The following is an 18,855-nucleotide window of genomic DNA, read 5'->3' on the forward strand; positions in this document are numbered from 1 at the left end:
ATGCAGATATCTAGGCACCTCTCTAGAGCTACAGAACGTGACTCCTTTGGGGTGGGCCAGGACTTGCTAGCTCAGCAAACACTTAAGGACCTAAGATGATACCTAAGGACCTAAACACTAAGGACCTAAGAATACCAAAAATGTTTAAAAATCTCTGGCCCTAGAGGAATCCCCTAAGACCCATCACAGTCTTGAATTGAGCTTGGTTTAGCAGGAGCTTCCTGTGGGAGTCCATCTGCCCTTCAGATTTACTGAACTAAACCTGTACTGCGCTCTTACTGTCATTTTCAGCTGAATATTATTAACACTCTGGGCACCCCCTGATGCTCTCATGGTTTCTTGTAGTCTTTTATCAACAGTGGCCTGTGTTTATCATTCAGCTTTCCTGTATCTAGATGCCCTTAAGGATAAAGAGGTTTACCACCAGATAGTTTCCAAGTATTTTATTCAAAAAGGAGGTACATGACATTTCTTTAGATTGAGGATAACTATTACATTTACTGACTGGATGAGCTGAGCTCAGAGGCCGGTGGCTGGGAAGCCATGCCCAAGCAATAATGAGTCAAGCCACTTAACAAACTAACAGCAACAGGGGCACTTGGGTGGCTCAGGCAGGTAAGCATCTGATGCTTGATTTCAGCTCAGGTCAGATAGGGCCCCGTGTCAGGCTCTGCACTCAGCAGGGAGTCTGCTTGAGATTCTCTCCCTTTCTCTCTCTCTCTCTCTCTCAAAATAAATAAATCTTAAAAAACAAAGCAAAACAAAAACCAGCAAGAAAAACTTCAAGATGTCCGTTAATGAAGTGGAACTCTGGTCCCCTCAACTTCCTGTACTTGAGGCAAGTAGTTCACAGCAGCCAAAGAAGAGCTCCTTTCGCCTCCTCACAACACCCCCTAGTGTCAGAGCGCACCACCTGCACAGGGCATCAGCTCTAGCCTCTTGGCCTACAGAGCTTCAAATGAAGACTCTAACAGAAACCAAAGCCAGAAGGAAAAAGCCAAGGAAATATGAGGGTCATTCATAGATTACCTGAGATGCTCCCGAAATGGTAACATTAATCTAAAGGCTATGCTCTGTAGTGGTGTAGTGGTAACACAGGAATCGGGACTGGGTTTCTGTCTCTAAGGGCTACCACCTAGGTGACCCCAGGCAAGGAAGCTTCTTATACTCTGAGCGTCAGTTTCCCCAACTTTAAGATGGGGATACAATTCTTACCTGACAGGATTGTTTGGAGGAATAAGATAAATACTATAAAGCACATATTATATCACCTGGTACGATCTAGGCACTCAATAAACAGTGTCTGAATCTGAAATTTATCTGGGGAAAATTTTTTTAAAAACCAACACTACTATTTAATAGATACTGAGCTAGAAAATTAGCAGTATGGCTTCTTAATTCCTCTGGTTTATTTAAAGTCTTTAAAATCATCAACAGCTAGACTGCCAAGGAAAATATTAATAATACTGGAACTCACTTAATCTTAATAGAAGGGTTTCACCCTGAAAGTATCCCACTGTTGTCACTGTCATCTAATTTCTGTCACCAACAGAAGTTAGATGAAGGCAGATTTGGGGTCAACATGGAAAAGGACCACTCGGAGCCAGAACTGCTGTGTTGCACAAGTCCATGGGACCCAGTTCCCATGGGCCACAAGCTAGACCACGGCCCCTCAACTGTACAGGACACAGAAGCCAGGCTGGAGTTGTCCCACATGTCCCACTGCACATGGTGCAGTTTGTGAAGAACAGAATTCCCTGTCACAGAATCTGTTCAATTTAAGGCAAAGTGACAAGTCAAGGATATTAAAGAGATGGCTCCTACTTTGGTTGGAGTCTAACTAATTTTTTTCTTTCTTAGTTGGTTTATGGAATGTTCTGGAGCATCTATTTACATCAGGCATAGATCTCAGCCCAGGAATTAAAAAAAGAGAGAGAGACAACATCCCTGGCCGCCTGGAAATGAGCAGTCCTCCCCACTCAGTAATACTGTGCTTCTCACAGGAATATGGCATCCCAACGTGATATACAGCTGTCTCCTTTGCAGCAGCGCTGAAATTGCATAGCTGTGCTCTCTTCCTTTAAGGTGAACTCATTCTCTCCTTCCCAAGACTACAACCCTATTCTTTCCTTCTGCAGATTTGATGTCCATGGTTGTGGATACACCGTTATAACTAAGTTATGTGATTTAAATTCTCAAATGTATTGCTGTTAAGATAGGTTCATTCCAGGTATGAAGGAGAAGTTGAAGAAAGTCTGATTTCAGTGACAAGGATCCTTTGATCTTACAAAATGCTGTTAAGAGGAAAAAAAATCTAAAACTTGTTTTACAACTTGGCATGTATAGACGAGCAATGTCTTCTGGGAAGGATACTCAGATGTTAATTGGTAAAAGTAATGAGGTACTCTGGGTAAGCCTGGTAGTCATAAAATACCACAAATAAGTGGGGATTCCGCACACAATCTGTGACAGTGTCATACAGGTCAGTAGGGTTTTCAGGGCTCTTTGGAGGAGGCACAATTAGTGAGTGATTTCCACGTGTGTAGTTTCCAGTAAGTACTCGCACATAGTACATATGCTTTCTCCCATGGCTGTCTGGTCTGGAGTATATATCATTAGCAGAATAACAGGCATCAACAGCGAAATAGGTTCCCTTTCCATATGCCACAGCTGTGAAGAGAACATTTTTAAGAGGTTCAGTTTACATTGGGTATTTACCTCCAAAGATAGAAATGTAGTGAAAAGAAGGGTCATCTGTACCCCAATGTTCATAGCAGCAATGGCCACATTCGCCAAACTGTGGAAAGAGCTAAGATGTCCTTCAACAGACAAATGGATAAAGAAGATGTGGTCCATATACACTATGGAGTATTATGCCTCCATCAGAAAGCATGAATACCCAACTTTTATATCAACATGGATGGGACTGGAAGAGATGCTGAGTGAAGTAACTCAAGCAGAAAGAGTCAATTATCACACGGTTTCACTTACTTGTGGAGCATAAGGAATAACACGGAGGACATTGGGAGATGGAGAGAAGTGAGTAGGGGGAAATCAGAGGGGGAGATGGACCATGAGAGACTGTGGACTCTGAGAAACAAACTGAGGATTTAGGAGGGGTGGGGGTGGGGGATGGGTGAGCCAGGTGGTGGGTTTTAAGGAGGGAATGTATTGCATGGAGCACTGGGCGTGGTGCATAAACAATGAATCTTAGAACACTGAAAAAACAAAGTTAAAAAAACAAGTTCAGTTTAGTCTATAATCTTATGTGTTTACCCAATACGTCAAATAAGGTTAAAATAATGTTCAGTTCTTCTCTCCAAAGCCTCCTAAAATTTTTTTTTCATGTGTTTTAAATTTTTAAATGTCATTCCTCCAACCCAGAGGTCCAGGCAGTTCTTCTGGGGTGAAACATAACGAGCACAGCCTTGAAACTCTGGCCGCAGCATGGCCGCCAACCACGAAGGGACACAATGCAATCAGTCCACACTGTCCCTCGCCAGTTTGGGTTCTCACAGCTGACACCCCATTCAGAGCAGCCAGATTACTTGCTTTCTTACCGTTCTTTCCAGCATAACTGCGGTTAAAGCCATTTCGGTTGACATGTGGCACGGAGTCAGCATCTGTCCCATGGAAGAGCTGCTTCTCATTGTTTTTATGCCCGTTCTTGGTATCCATGGTTTTCTTCCTTGTTTGGTAGCAATTCCAGAGATCTGGATTCTGGATCCTCTCAATCTGCAAATCAACAAGGAGAAATATTCTGTCGGTGCCAAGAGCCTTTGGCAAGATACAGATATGACCATTATTTTTCATAAATAAAAATTAAAATAAGTTCAATGCCAGATGGCACCATTCTACATTCAGAAATCTTTTTAGATCCAGTGTTTCACAAAAGCAGACCTTGGGAAGAGATTTAATTTCAGTTTTTAACATCTTGTACTGCACTACATGAGAGCAAACAGTGTTTAGGATTTGACCAAGCCTCCCCAACTCCTGCTTTTTATCTTCAGTTCAATGGCTGCTCTGGTTGCTGTCTACTTCACTCGGTCCCTTGGCCTCTCTCCTCCTCAGTCCTTTTGGGACACTGGTTCACCTGGTTAGCCACGTTCTACTGGTGGGAGAAGCACTAGAGGATCTAGTCCAGAAGGAAGTTAATTGATGAAAATTAGTCTCTGATGCGGTTGGAAGAGTGGGGCACGAGTCCTGGTGGGGTGAGATCTGGTTGCAGATCATAGTGTCCATGATTTGACCATCCTCTTTGGGAAGTGGCCTCTATTGTGTGTTGGAAATGCCTTGTGTCCTGGATAGCAGGACCCAGGAGGAATCAGACAGATCTTGACTCTATAAGCAAACTTGCTTGAGTTCTTATAAAAAAAAGAAAAGAAAATCTAGACAAGACAGAGTCAGAATATAGGACATTCTATAACACAACTGGCTTAAACTCTTTTAAAAATTCAGTATTATGAAAAATTATTTTTTAAAATGTAAGAGTGCCATTCTAGATCAGAAGAGACAGAGGAGACAGAATGACCAAAGGCCTACTGGAGAGGGGAGAGTGATAAGAGAGTAAGCAGTTGGGGAAATCTGAATATGGATTCTATTAGATATTACCGAACTACTGTACATTTTTAAATATGGGATAGCAGTGTTGTTATTTAGGAGACTGTCTTTATTCACAGGAGATATGCACTAAAATATTCAGGAGTGTCATGATATCTGCAACTTACTTTCAAATGCTTCAGCAAAAACCCAAAGAGAGAGAAAGGCAAGTGTGGCAAAATTATTCCATCAATGTGGAAGTTTACGGATGTTAAAAATCTTAGTCACAGGCCCTAACCGTCATGGAGGATAATAACCACCTATTTTTAGTGTTTTCACACTGTTAGGGATTTCTACAGAGGTACCATAAGTAGCTTTACGTCTATCTGTTTCACACACTGGACTTTCACATAGGATTTTATTTGAGAGAAGGATCCACTAAAAAAAAAAAAAAAAAAAAAAAAACAGTGAAATCATTTCTATGGCCATTCCCTAAAACATGGCAAGGGCCCCCTGCAGACATTGGTGGTCCACTGGACTGTCCTTTTCTGTCTGGACTTGGCATCTCATCAAAATGGGCCAATCAGCCACTACCAGATAGATGACTGTGCTTGGTATCTGAAATGAAACTTACTTGCTTTCTCAGAATCAGCCCATGAGAGTGCTGCATACTTGAACCACATTGTTTTGGTACCTCAGAATTGTTTTGCTTGAAGGGATTAAAAATAAAAGCAATGGTATAAAATATGATACTGAATATATTGTGAGGTTGATTTTGGAGATATTCTCCAGCACCTGTTCACAGGCCAAATCTCTCAAGTAGTGTCAGCACTGTGAAAAGCTGAGAGTCTCCCGAGCACATGGTTTTCTTTCTGATTGACAGAAATGGTGACTCTTGAGGCTGGGTGTTTACTTCTTCACTTTGTCTACTAGGAAGCTCAGAAACGATCCTGTGAACCTCTCGTAACTATCCAGGAACTCGTGTATTTTTGTAAATAGATAATACCTCTGTATTTATTTTTTCTTCCCTCTTTTTTTGTCCATTTTCTTCATTTATTTATTTTATCTGAAGGTATGATGCATATCTTTGTAAGAAACGCCAAGTCTTCTTGAGTTATGTACTTAAGTACATGAATAAAGAGCGGTGTTAGAAATAGGGAGTAAGAAAAATTTGCAAAGAGAGAAAACGCAGGGCTTACTGGCAAACTCGTTATGATGGATGAAGGGAAGGCACCCAAAGATATCTAGGTTTACTCAGAAAGTGGTGGACCGAGGACAGAAGTGAGAAAGGAAAAGGAAATGGTGAGATGATGGGTTAGGTTGAGAGAAACTGATTTGCAGCTACATAGGCAAGCAGAGATTTTATAGGTCCCTGGAATATGTTGTAAAGCTTGATCAAAGGTCCAGGTTGATGAGATTGATTGGGAGCTACCAACATTGAAATAACAGCTGAAGCCAAGAAGGGAAAAACTTTTCCTGGAGAAGTGCAGAGACAGAAGACCAAAATATAAGTAATGTGGGTAAAGCTAGGATTAGGGGTTTGGAGGAGAAATAGATAACCAGGATAACGAAAGGAAAATTAGTTAAAGAAGAAAGCATTAATATCAGATTGCCCCAGATCAAATGGGAACATAATTTCAAAGAGCAATAGTGATGTTTGAAAGTGGAATGTTCCAGGGGTGCCTGCGTGGCTCAGCTGATTTAGTGTCCACTTTTGACTTCGCCTCAGGTCATGATCTCAGGGTTGTGGGATCAAGCCCTGCGTCAGGCTCTGTGCTCAGCTGGGGGGTCTGCTTGAGATTGTCTCTCTTTCTGCTCCTCCCCCAACTCGTGTGTGCTCTCACTCTCTCAAATAAATCTTTTTTTTTTTTTTTTAAGTGGAAGTTGCCAAAATAAGGGAGATGAAAAGGAAAGGACTATTGGATTTATCCTGGAAGCGTGCACTGCTGATCTGTGCATGGCAGGGCAGGAGCATACGATCCTGAACTGAGGGCCTCTGCCTCTGTGGTGTCTGCTAGTTGCCAAATCAATCCTGAAGCTCTGTCTTTGTTTTTTTTTAATTACGTGGCTTCAGGAATTCTTGTGATTTTGCTTTATAGGGTTGGGTGAGGGAATGTCCATCTTAATCCTCCTGGGCTAACTTTTGGAACTTTTCCTTTTTCTTGGAGCCGCTGGTCTTGCTTCCAGCAGCCTCCACACGTCCACCACTGAGTGGCTTCTCCTTTTTTCTTGGGGACCTTCCCCTTTCTTTCCTCTTTAGAGTCACTCACTGGTTCTTCCTCTGGGGGAAGATTTCTTCCTCTTGGGAAGACTTCTACCAGCTGTCTCTTCAAGATCACTACTAACCAGCTCCTTCCTAAGTCAACACCTGGTTTTAGTATTCTAATATCATATGGCAATCTAATATTATATTGTAATACCTGACAGGATCTCCATTTTAACGTGTCTGTAATAATGGTAATAGGAGTAGAATCTACAACCTAAAATCTGATTACCATAGAATATTCTAATTCTGAGCCAAAAAAAGGGGGGGATGGGAAATTAATGCAAATGTATTTATATATTTATCCAGGACCACTCATTTCCATCATTAAGAAAATTCCATGTCAGGGGCGCCTGGGTGGCTCAGTGGGTTAAGCCGCTGCCTTCAGCTCAGGTCATGATCTCAGGGTCCTGGGATCGAGTCCCGCATCGGGCTCTCTGCTCAGCAGGGAGCCTGCTTCCCTTGTCTCTCTCTCTGCCTGCCTCTCTGTCTACTTGTGATCTCTCTCTGTCAAATAAATAAATAAAATCTAAAAAAAAAAAAGAAAAAGAAAATTCCATGTCAGCAGAAGGCTTACCTTCTCTATGCAGAAGTGTGAGCAGGTCTGATTAAACTTGCTTGCCACCGTGTTATATTCTGCATGCCCAGGCTGGAGCTCTACCACACAGAAATCCTGCTGCTTCATATCATCCCAGTGCTCGGGGGTCTTAACTGTAAAGAGGACATTTGAGAACTCCCACACACCTGGGAAGGCCCGTCCGCACATTCCTGGTCTACTCTGAAGAACCGAGTATCATCTGTGTTCTTACTTTACAATCCCCTAACTCCATGTGTTCAAGAAGTTCCTTGTCTTTCTAGGAGAATGTTTCTCAAAAGTGTGGCCGTTGGACAACTGACAGCAGAAGCAGCCGTAATGCTTGTTAAGAAAAAAACCCAAAGATCTATGACTCAAACTCTCAGAGCAGTGGAGCCTGGGTACCTGCATCTTAGTAAGTTTTGATCACGCTTACATTTGAGAATTGTGTAGTGTAACTCAGCTGCATATTCTGTTCAGTCTCTAATATGTCATAATTTAATAACAGGAAATTATTTCCCTATGATGGTCTTGTTGCAACAGGGTGGATTTTTGTCAGAACTCCTCACCCTCACAAGGCCCTCCACATCTATTCTGTCATTATTCTTCCCCGCATCCTTAAGGGTTGGGTGGACGGCAGGTTTGGCTCTGTCGCAGGTGATGGCAGTTCTGCCTTCCCTTCTGCTGAACAGAATGGTATACTTGATTTGTCCTTTCCTTGGGGTTGCTCAGAGTCTGAAGAATTCACTCACACAGATCTCACGAGACACGAACATTCTATACTGGAAGCCAACTTACTAGTCTCCCTTGGAGGACCTGTGTGGTTCATAGGCAGGAAAGGCTATCTACACAGCACAAGCATTCCCTTCATGGGGGGCAGATCCAGTCAGAGAATCTGAAGTCTTTTTCCTGGTGTGTGCCTTAAGGAAACCTTATGTTCAGGGCAGGGGAGGAAGTAAATTCTGGGAGGAGATCCCATAGGCTCCCAATCCTCCCTGGGTTATCAGTCACGGACACAGCGAGTGCCCACTCTGACCAGGCTGTCTTCTTTTGTTCTAGAAAACCTTAGGCCACTCTTCTTTAAAGCCCATGGCTTTCCATCAGTTCCACAGCAGAACTGACTCTGGGAAGCATGTAAACTGTAGAGACAGGAACAAATGCAAGGTTTGGGTCTGGTCACCATTAAGAAGGTCGTCCTAGGGCTGTTGAGTGTACCCATGCTACATCTCCCTGTCCATGACATAAGCTCCTTAGCTTAGAGACCAAGTTTTCTATTTCATTCCAGAGGGGTTGCTTCAATTTTATCTACGTGAATACAATTTCAACATATGTACAGAATGGTGTTAAATCCAAAGGAGGTGTAAAATAATGGATAGCAAGCCCACAGTCCGACTCACCTTCTGATTTCATGAGGCGCTGAACAGGTAAACTGTGTCCTTTTGCATCTGTAGCGGTGTGTGTAGTCAGGTCCACTGTGTAGCTCTGATGATTAATTTTGACAACAGTTTTCCTTTTCTTTGCCTTCCATGCAGTCTCCAATTGCAGATTGGTTATTTTATCAAAACTCTGAAAAGTACTATTTTTGCAATATTGCCATTCTATAAATTCACTGATTAACTCTGCCTGGGATTTCTGTTCCTTGGCCAATCTCATTCCTTTGATCATTTCCTCAATTGCATTTCTAGCCTGTGTCAGATCTTTGCCAAGTCCAAAAACTTCAATCAAGGCTCTTTTGTAGTCCAAGCAAATGGCAATATTTAAGTTCTCCTGTAGCTCATTCAATTTCTGATATTCTTTCTCATTAAAATCTTTGATACACTCATCTTCATAGGTGTAAGGACATAGTTCCTTTGTGATCAAATCCTGTATCCAGGAGACAACGTTTTTTATACATTTTCCACTTTCACCACACACCTGAAAACTCGCTGATTCTGTTTTCTTTTTCAAAACCAACGGATTCTGCTTTTGTGGAAATGGACTTGGGGATTTCATAAATGCTAAAAAAAGAAAGGAAGATTAGCTATTGTTTTCTCTCCCTCCCTCTCTTTGTCACCATGCTACACATGACATCTCCATGCCTTACTTATCTTATATCCACAAGTTTGTACCTTTTGACCCCTTCATTTGTTTCACCCATCCTCATCTCCCACCCCATCCCTGCTCTCTCTGGCAACCTGGCAACCACCTATCTCTTCTCTGTGTCTATGAGTTTGTTTGTTTTTTAAGATTCCACATATAAGTGAGATCAGACAGTATTTGTCCTTCTCTGTCTTGTTTCACTTAGCACAGTACCCTCTAGGTCCATTCATGTTACCACAAATGGCTGATTTCCTTCTTTTTTAGGGCTGAATGATATTTCATTGTGTGCATGTGTGTAATATACACATTCATGCTACATAGGCATGTGTATATAGATACAGATAAATATATATGCCACATTTTCTTTATCCATTCATTTGTTGGTGGGCACTTGGGTTTTCCCATGTCTTGGTTTTGTAAATACTACTGCAACGAACATGGGGGTGCAGATATCTTTTTGGAAATAGTTTCTTTTATTGTCACCTTAAGATAAATACCCAGAAATGGAATTTTCTGGATCATATGGTAGTTCCATTTCTAATTTCTTGAGGAACCTTCATACTGTTTTCAACAGTGGGTGTACCAGTTTACATTCCCACCAACAGTGCACAAGAGTTCCTTTTCTCTACATCCTCACCAACACTTGTTTTTTGTCTTTTTCATAATAGCCATTCTATCAGGTGAGGTGTATCTCTTTATGGTTTTGATTTGCATTTCCCCAATGATGAGTGATGTTGAGCACCTTTTGATGTGTCTGTTGGACATCTGTATATTTCTTCCTTGGAAAAATGTCTATTCAGAGCCTCTGCCCATTTTTTAAAAAAGATTTTGTTCATTTATTTGACAGAGAGACACAGCAGGAGAGGGAACACGAGTAGGGGGAGTGGGAGAGGGAGAAACAGGCTTCCCGCTGAACAGAGAGCCCAACAAGAGGCTTGGTCTTAGGACCCTGGGATCAAGACCTGAGCCCAAGGCAGATGCTTAATGACTGAGCCATCCAGGTGCCCCTGCCCATTTTAAAATCAGATTATTTGTTTATTGATTATTTATCTCCTATTGAGCTATATGAGATCTTTATATATTAATCCCTTTGTTTATTGACCCCTATCAGATATATTAGTTATAAATATCTTCTCCCATCCCATAGGTTGCCTTTCATTTTGTTGATTTTCTTTGCCATGCAAAAGCTTTTTAGTTTGAGGTAGTCCCGTATGTTTATTTTGCTTCTGCCATTTGTGCTTTGGTGTCAAGTAAAAAAAAAAAATCATTGCCAAGCCTGATGTATAGAAGCTTCCTCCCCATGTTTTCTTTAGAAGTGTTATGGTTTCAGATCTTTAATCCATTTTGAGTGGATTTTTGTGTATGGTATAGGATAGTAATCCTGTTTCATTCTTTTGCATGTGTCTGTCCAGTTGTCCCAGCACTGTTAATTTCAGTATATGTGCTGCTGAAGCAAGCATCCAAATACTATTTATTGAAGAGACTATCCTTTCCCCCATTGTATATTCTTGGCTCCTCTATAATAAGTGAATTTATTCCACAGAGATGGTCCCCAACTTACAATGGTTCAACTTATGATTTTTTGACTTTATGATAATATGAAAATTATACACATTCAGTAGAAACTGCACTTTGAATTTTGAATTTAGATCTTTCCAGGAGCTAGTAATATATGGTGCCACACACTCTTGTGATGGTGGACAGTAGCAGTGAGCCACAGCTCCCAGCCAGCCAAGCAATCATGAAGATAGACAACCAACACACTCACAGCTATTCTATACCCACAAAGCCATTCTGTTTTCACTTCCATTACAGTGTTCAATAAAGTACATGAGACAGTCAACATTTTGTTATAAAACAGGCTATTATAAAATAGGCTAATGTGTTACGAGTATGTTTAAGGTAGGCTAGGCTAATCAACAGATGAATGGATAAAGAAGATATGGTACATACATATATAATGGAATACTATGCAGCCATCAAAAGAAATGAAATCTTGCCATTTGTGATGACATGGATGGAACTAGAGGGTATTATGCTTAGTGAACTAAGTCAATCAGAGAAAGACAATTATCATATGATGTCCCTGATATGAGGAAGTTGAGAGGCAACATGGGGGGTTTCAGGGGTAGGAAAGGAATAAATGAAACAAGATGGGATCTGGAGGGAGACAAACCATAAGAGACTCTTAATCTCACAAAACAAACTGAGGTTTGCTGGGGGAGAGGAGTAGGGAGAGGGTGTTTGGGAAGGTATGTGCTATGGTGAGTGCTGTGAAGTGTGTAAACCTGGCGATTCAAAGACCTGTACCCTTGGGGCTAATAATACATTATGTTAATAAAATTTTTTTTAAAGAGGTAGGCTAGGTTAAACTATGATGTTCTATAGGTGAGATGTATTAAATGCATTTTTGACTTAAGACATTTTCAACTTACAGTAGGTTTATCAAATATTACCCCATTGTAAGTGAAGGCAGATCTGTATATTCATAGATTTATTTCTGGGTTCTCTGTACTGCCCCATTAATCTATTTGTTTTTATGCCAATACCATACTGTTTTGATTACTATAGCTTTGTAATGTAGTTTGAAATCAGGAAGTGTGATGCCTCTAGCTTTGTTCTTCTTTCTCCAAGATTGCTTTGGTTTTTAGGGGTCTTTTGTGGGTCCATATATTTAAGATTCTTTGTTCTAGTTCTGTGAAAAATGCCATTGGAATTTTGATAGGGATTGTACTGAATCTAGACTGCTTGGGTTAACACAGACATTTTAACAATATTAATTCTTACAACCCATAAGCATGGTGTATTTTTCCATTTGTGTGATCTTCAACTTCTTTCATTAGCGTCCCATAGTTTTCAGAGTGCAGGTCTTTTATCTTCTTGGTTAAATTTATTCCTGGTATTTCATTCTTTTTGATATAATTGTAAATGGGATTGTTTTCTTAATTTCTCTTTCTGACAGTTGTTAAAGATTAGTTATTTCTCATATGACATCAATATTAGGAACAGGCATTTCATTAAAAAATGGTCAACTCACATGTCAATTTAGACCTCAAAGATGGCTGGAGAGAAGCCAGAGATGCCTCTCTTTTTTTCATGCTGTCACAAAACACATCCAGTAGGTGAGGCAGAAAGATAACAACTTTAACTTTTTTCACAGACTGGAGCATTCCATTCTGGATAGAGTCTTCGATGGCATCAATCATGGCATTAGCAACCTCCTCTGGGTCTTTTTGGGCATTTCCTGGAAAGGCAGATAATAAAAACTGGGGTGAGGGAGACCCAACTGGGAAGGCTGAGAAATAATTTGGGGATTTGAGTCCTCACAGAATGAATGCCCACTGCCCAACTCATTCATCGTCACAGGATGGCCTTTCTAGCAATGCATGAGCAAACACTTTTGAAGCCCTAGATGCACCAGGGAGCTGCTATTCCAGGACGTCAGGAAGCCAATAGCCCAACAATTAACAAAGGACCCAGGATATCTAGCTTTTGATATCTGATGTTTGTATCTCCTCTGTTGAGCTGACACTCGCTCACTGTGTTCCTCTGTGTTACAAAGCACAATTAACATTTTTGGACTCATTCGTATCCTCAAGGGTCTATAAAAAGCAAAAAAGGCAAATATATGTTGAAATCTCATGCTCTTTTTTTTTTTTTAATCTCATGCTCTTTAAAAAGAACAATAATTTTTCTTCTTTGCTCATAATCACCTGACTAGATGCATGTATCCTTATTCTTCCAGATGTTTTTGGGGACCTGATTCAAGCTAAGCTGATTTTTGTAAGACACTTGGAGCTCTAAATTATCTGTTATAATCTATAATTCTTTGTACACCAGTTATCCACAAACTTCTAGGAAGTCTTTTCTAGCATACTCAGTGAGATTTTAGCTTATTTGCTGGGTTCAAGGTGGTCACCACAGCAAGTCTTTTTCTTTTCCCAGCATGTTCCATATCTTGTTTCTCAAGTCTACTGCCTAGGTAAGATCATGAAAACTCCCATGTAAAGCCATGGAAGCAGTCACATACAAATAAATGGCAGCTGGCAAATGACAATGGAGAGCAATACCAAAGTCCCCTAGCCAACCCAGTATGATAGACTAACAGCCCACTTGGAATTTCCCTTTTGATGGCATCCATAGTTGTTGCCAAAATCAGAGTAGACCACTTTGGCCTGGCTATGTAGACACTTGTGTGAAAGTAGACAAATCCCATACAGGACTGAGCAAGAGGGTTCCTTCAGTTTTTTGGATTAGATGATCATGAAAAGAGAAATTCTCCTTTGCAAAGCTATGATTATCTCACGATTTTTGGAAGAATTTAAATGGGAGAGTTCAGATACATTCATTCACTCTCAACATTTACTATGTCCCATCATGGGCTCACTCTCATCTAGTCACTTAGAACACAAAGGGTGTGATATATGGACACGAAGAGGTAGTCAGCAGTCAAGTATGAGAAACTGAGAAAAAGGCTATGGCAGACAGAACTATGTAACAGGGGTGTGGTATGTTCAGTCTGGTGTGTTCAGGGCAAAAGATCTGTTTTTGAGATCCTTTTTTTTTTTCCAAGGCAAATTCAGGGGTGAGGTATGTGGAGGAGAAACTGGGGCAGGGAGCCCAGGTCTAGATAGGAGGCTACAATAAAACTTTAGGCAAAAGACAAGAGCCAAACAAAGAGAAGAGGCCAGAATGAAGAGTCTGGTACAGGGACTGTGAAGATAGTTGGGAAGTGAAGTCACCAGGACCTAGTGGCCACCTGGGTTTATCTTCAACCCTTGGTTCCCCCTTTTTTGCCACAAACACACACCTTGCTGTGTACACCCTGAGTCGTGCTGTACTGCAGTTGTTTACATATCTGTCTCTCACAGTAGGCTAGGTGCTTCTTGGGGACTAGACCCTTTTCTTAGCTTTCCGTCCCCAGTGCCTAAGCACAGTGCCTGGCACATGGCAGCCACTTGAGAAATAGTTAATCAAATTAGTTAATAAGCCAATGGACATAGGAGTGATCAAGAGGATAGAATCAAGGATTCTAGGTAGAAAGTGATGTTTTTAACATGACCAGAGATATAAGAGGAAGGACAAGGCAATGAATTGGAGTTCACAGTCTGCTTTGAACTTGGGAGTTCACAGTCTACTTTGAACTTGAAGTGCTGGCAAGTATCACTGATCACCCACTCTCTCCCCCTAGGCAGGTATGTGTAAGGTAGGAAGGAGAGGGCTTCTTTGATTGCCAGAAGCCATCTCAATCGCAGTCCACCTCAACTCATAAACACCACTAAAGGAGAAAGTTCCCCCATCCATTAGTCTAAGGAGCAGCTCAAGTGGTGATAGAGATTAGTAAAGATGACAAACAAGGAGAATCTGCTAATCTTGATGTATCTGTGCAGACCAGCAATGCAGCCAGGTCAGTGAAAGAAACAACAGGTTTGCAGTAACCCAGAAATACTCAATCACATATGCATGCAAAACTAAAACATCCTCATTTTTCCTTGTTTTTCTTGGGAAGGGCTGGGTCACCCTTGGGTTGTCTGATTTCTTGGCCCAGATAAAGTTTATGTACTTTATCACAAGTACCAGAACACAAGACCAGAGCTCAGGAAAAAAATCAATGGAGACAGAGACTGGTGAGTCATTAGAGGGTGTCCATAAAAGACAGAGAGGAGAGAGACAGACAGACAAACAGGCAGACAGACATGCTGGCTAAACTGCCAATCTGGATAATACCACAAGGGGCATGAAAACATAAAGGAACTATAAATTATACTTTCAGAAATATAAAAGTAATAACATATATGTAGCATTCCATGTGGGGACATTAAAAGGAATGGTAGAGAATTATAGAAATTAAAATAACAGAAGACTAGAAGAAAGCTGAGGTGACAAGGTTGGTTAAATGTACCGAGGCTAAGTTTTCGGAGGACCGAGCATGTGAGCGTGAGACACTCAAAGAGATTCCTGCACAGTGGAATCACTAATCCAGTGCAGAGTACTGTCTTTCTGGGACCAGTCAGCTACATTCCACTTCAAGACTGAGAGATATCTGCTCCCTTGACCAGCTCTCTGAGGGGAAACCAACCAGAAATTCATAATCAACACCCATGACTCCGATTCCTGGGGAAAGAGCTCAAAGAGCATCACCTTACTCATGATAAACCCGCAGCGCCATCCTTATATATGAAGACTTAACACAACTGTTATGTTGTCTGAGGAAAATAAAAGAGGCAAGTAGGCTGGAAAGAAGACAGTTGGAGTTATATTTCTGACCCATTAGAACCAGAACCCATTAGACTCTGGGGACTGAGAGGCTTCTGTGCAGAGATGTCCTAAGGCCAACTCATAAAGCTGACTGTGTAAGAGGTGTGAGGAGAGGGCCAGGAATACTTATCTCAGAGTACTGGGAGGTACAAGCTGATGCTCTGATGATCTCCATGGAGAAGGAATGGAGGAGGGAGTTAAAGACTAAATAATGTAGGGGACTGGGAAAAAAAGAAACAGAGGAATAAGAAGGAGAGATGATGGGCTTTCTTTCTTTCTCTTCCTTCCCTTCTTCTCTCTTCCCTCCCATAGTACAGAGCAAATGGACTCTAATATTCAACACTATCCTCAGTTTTCATTTTTCTCCTCTTCCTTAAACCACCCACAGTCCTTGCTTATTCTCTTAGGGGCTGCCTTGGGGTGAGGAGCCCCCTTGACTCAGACTCTGCATTGACTATATTGACTGTATTAATAGCACCAGAGCGAAGGAAAGGGGGATGCCTTGACAGCCAGAGGTTACAAACCTGTCCCAATGGCTGGGAGGCAAACTGATGAGTATTTCCGTTTTTCACACTCTTGCAAAACAAAGAAGATTGATTGCTTGACGTCACTTCCGCCAATGACGTGAACAATGTTCTTGCACCTCAGTAATCCACCTTCGGTAACTATGTAATCACTGTTGCCCTTTTCAGCTGGGAGACGCGAGACAGAGAGATGCAAAATCAGATCCCGAATCCATTCTTTGATTATTTAGAAAGCAAAATGTTTGGTTTGCCATATAAAGCATTTTATGTGAAAAGAGACTCCTAAGATAATGGTCTTTGAGGAATCTTTCTTATCTTTTCTTTTTAAGTGTGAGATTACTTTTCACTTCTAATTGTCTATGATTAGAATTCTTTGGTCAAATGTATGATTTTAAGATTCATATGTTGTCTCCCCAATCCCAAGACTCTCCCCAGCCTCTCCAAAGCCTCCCATAGTCAGCCTACTACTTATAATTTTGGACCAAAAAACAGTATGGTGCCTTACCTAGGTGAGAACATGCCATTTCCACATTTTGTCCAGCACATTCTAGAATTGCTCTGGATACCCCTATAGGAGAAAAGCAAGAGGCTTACAAACATGAATTGAAAAAAATCAGAATAGTACATCTGGATCAGAATGATTGCTTTATTATCTAAAAAAGCTTTCCTAATCATCAAAGGAATCCTATAACCTGGGTATTTCTGATAAGAAAGAAGAAAAATTTATAAATTACATGTTACCAATTATTAGAGACCATGTCTAAATAATCTTAAAATTATTACTATTAATGAGCCAAAGTTGGGGAAACCAGTTTGGCTATAGCATCTATAGGACAGTTGACTATTAACACTACTCAGATCCTACAAGTAAAGTACCTGCTTTGAGATTAAATGCTTTTGATGTTGAATTTACAATCACATCAGCCTCTTCTTTAGTGATATCTCCAAAGGCCACCTGGAAGGTGACGGGACCAATTTTCATTTCATGCACATCTACATTAGAGCTAGGCATAGTCCCGCGGAAACCTGAGAAGAAAGGAAATGGAGTCCCTAAACAAGTTGGTAACAGCAAGAATGACTCAGATCTCACACTCTACAGATGCATTTCTCTCATACTTCCTCCCCTCCGATCTCCAGCCCTTAACCAGCCCTGACTCTGAACCCCAGTGATGGTCAGTTTCTGAGAAAGGATTATAAAATAGAGTATCAAATGTGGACTTCTGCTGCTGGCCAAGGTAATGTCAGGCCCCCTCGCACCTATCCCACTCAAGAATTATAACGAAAAATGCAGGATAAATACAAAGAAGCCACTAACCAAGACCTGAAAAGTAAACAAACAGACTGGAAGAGGGAGTCAGAAGAAGAGGGAGTTGAAGAAGCCACCGGTAAGGGGCTGGAAGAGTTTCTCATTTTATTTTGTCTTGAAATTTTCCCTCTTTTTCTCTCAGCACTGCCCCAAGGTGGCCCCAGTTGCAGAACTGTGCCATAAGAATCCCTATCTTTGCAGCCAGAGGATTAGAAAAAGGGTCCCTGTGAACTGAAGAGTATGAGAAGGAATCCTCATTACTGTCCAGATTTTTCCTTTTTTTAACTCAGGCCTTGCCTCAGGATGAGCCCAGTTGCAGAGCTCCATGGTGGCACCACAGGGAGCCAAAATTCTGAGAGGCATTCTGTCTTTCTGTCTAGAAGAATGAAAAGAAAGGGCTCTTATGCTCTGAAAAGCATGTATGTGGGGACACCTGGGTGACTCAGTCGGTTTGGTGTCTTACTCTTGATTTTGGCTCAGGTGATGATCTCCTGGTGGCCAGACCAAGCCCCACATGGGCCTCCATGCTCAGCAGGGAGTCTGCTTGAGATTCTCTCTCTCTCTCCCTCTGCCCCTTCCCCAGTTCCTGTGTGCACATGTACTTTCTCTCTCTCTGAGTTAAAAATATTTTTTTTCTTAAAAAAAAAAAAAGCTGTTTAACTATTGGGTATTTATCCTAAAGATAAAAATGTGGTGATCCTAAGGGGCATGTATACCTGAATGTTTATAGCAGCACTGTCCACAATAGCCAAACTCTGGAAAGAACCTAGATGTCCATCAACAGATGAATGGATAAAGAAGATGTGGTGTATATATATATACACAATGGAATACTATGCAGCCATCAAAAGAAATGAACGCTTGCCATTTGCAATGATGTGGATGGAACTAGAGGGTATTATGTTGAAAGACGTAAGTCAGTCAGAGAAAGACAATTATCATATGATCTCTCTAATATGAGGAAGTTGAGAGGCAGGGCAGGGGATTGTGGGACATAGGGAGGGAAAAAATGAAACAAGATGGGACCGGGGAGGGAGACAAACCCTAAGAGACTCTTAATCTCATGAAACAAAATGAGGGTTGCTGGGAGGTGGGGGGTGTAGGGAGAGGGTGGTTGGGTAATGGACATTGGGGAGGGTATGTGCTATGGTGAGTGCTGTGAAATGTGTAAGCCTGACGATTCACAGACCTGTACCCCTGGGGCAAATAATACATTATAAGTTCATTTTTTAAAAAAGGGTATTCACATAATAAGAAAGTCATAGTGCTTACATGAGTATACATCAGTCTATTTATTAATATGCTCATATAA

At 41.3% G+C, this 18,855-nt stretch overlaps 1 protein-coding gene across 11 annotated transcripts in view; it reads right to left on the reverse strand.

Moving 5' to 3' along the window:
* The window catches only part of LOC101681767 (protein mono-ADP-ribosyltransferase PARP14), a 53,732-nt gene that overhangs the window by 2,060 nt on the left and 32,817 nt on the right, over positions 1–18,855 (reverse strand). For 9 of the 11 annotated variants that reach the window (XM_045088824.1, XM_004745452.3, XM_045088825.1 and 6 more), the window contains 8 exons: positions 17,114–17,263; positions 16,743–16,805; positions 16,238–16,405; positions 12,493–12,699; positions 8,774–9,373; positions 7,380–7,513; positions 3,561–3,735; positions 429–2,670 (listed from right to left, as the gene is read on the reverse strand). In XM_045088824.1, coding sequence (XP_044944759.1) covers positions 2,381–2,670; positions 3,561–3,735; positions 7,380–7,513; positions 8,774–9,373; positions 12,493–12,699; positions 16,238–16,405; positions 16,743–16,805; positions 17,114–17,263 — 1,787 coding nt within the window. In that variant the 3' untranslated portion in view covers positions 429–2,380. Of the gene's footprint in view, positions 1–428; positions 2,671–3,560; positions 3,736–7,379; positions 7,514–8,773; positions 9,374–12,492; positions 12,700–16,237; positions 16,406–16,742; positions 16,806–17,113; positions 17,264–18,855 lie in introns of those variants that run through there. The other 2 variants (XM_004745454.3, XM_045088826.1) reach the window with 2 other exon arrangements.

The sequence above is a fragment of the Mustela putorius genome, unplaced genomic scaffold (genome assembly GCF_011764305.1).
Source record: "Mustela putorius furo isolate JIRA1106 unplaced genomic scaffold, ASM1176430v1.1 tig00003834_pilon_pilon_pilon, whole genome shotgun sequence".
In the NCBI taxonomy this organism is placed as follows: Eukaryota; Metazoa; Chordata; class Mammalia; order Carnivora; family Mustelidae; genus Mustela; species Mustela putorius.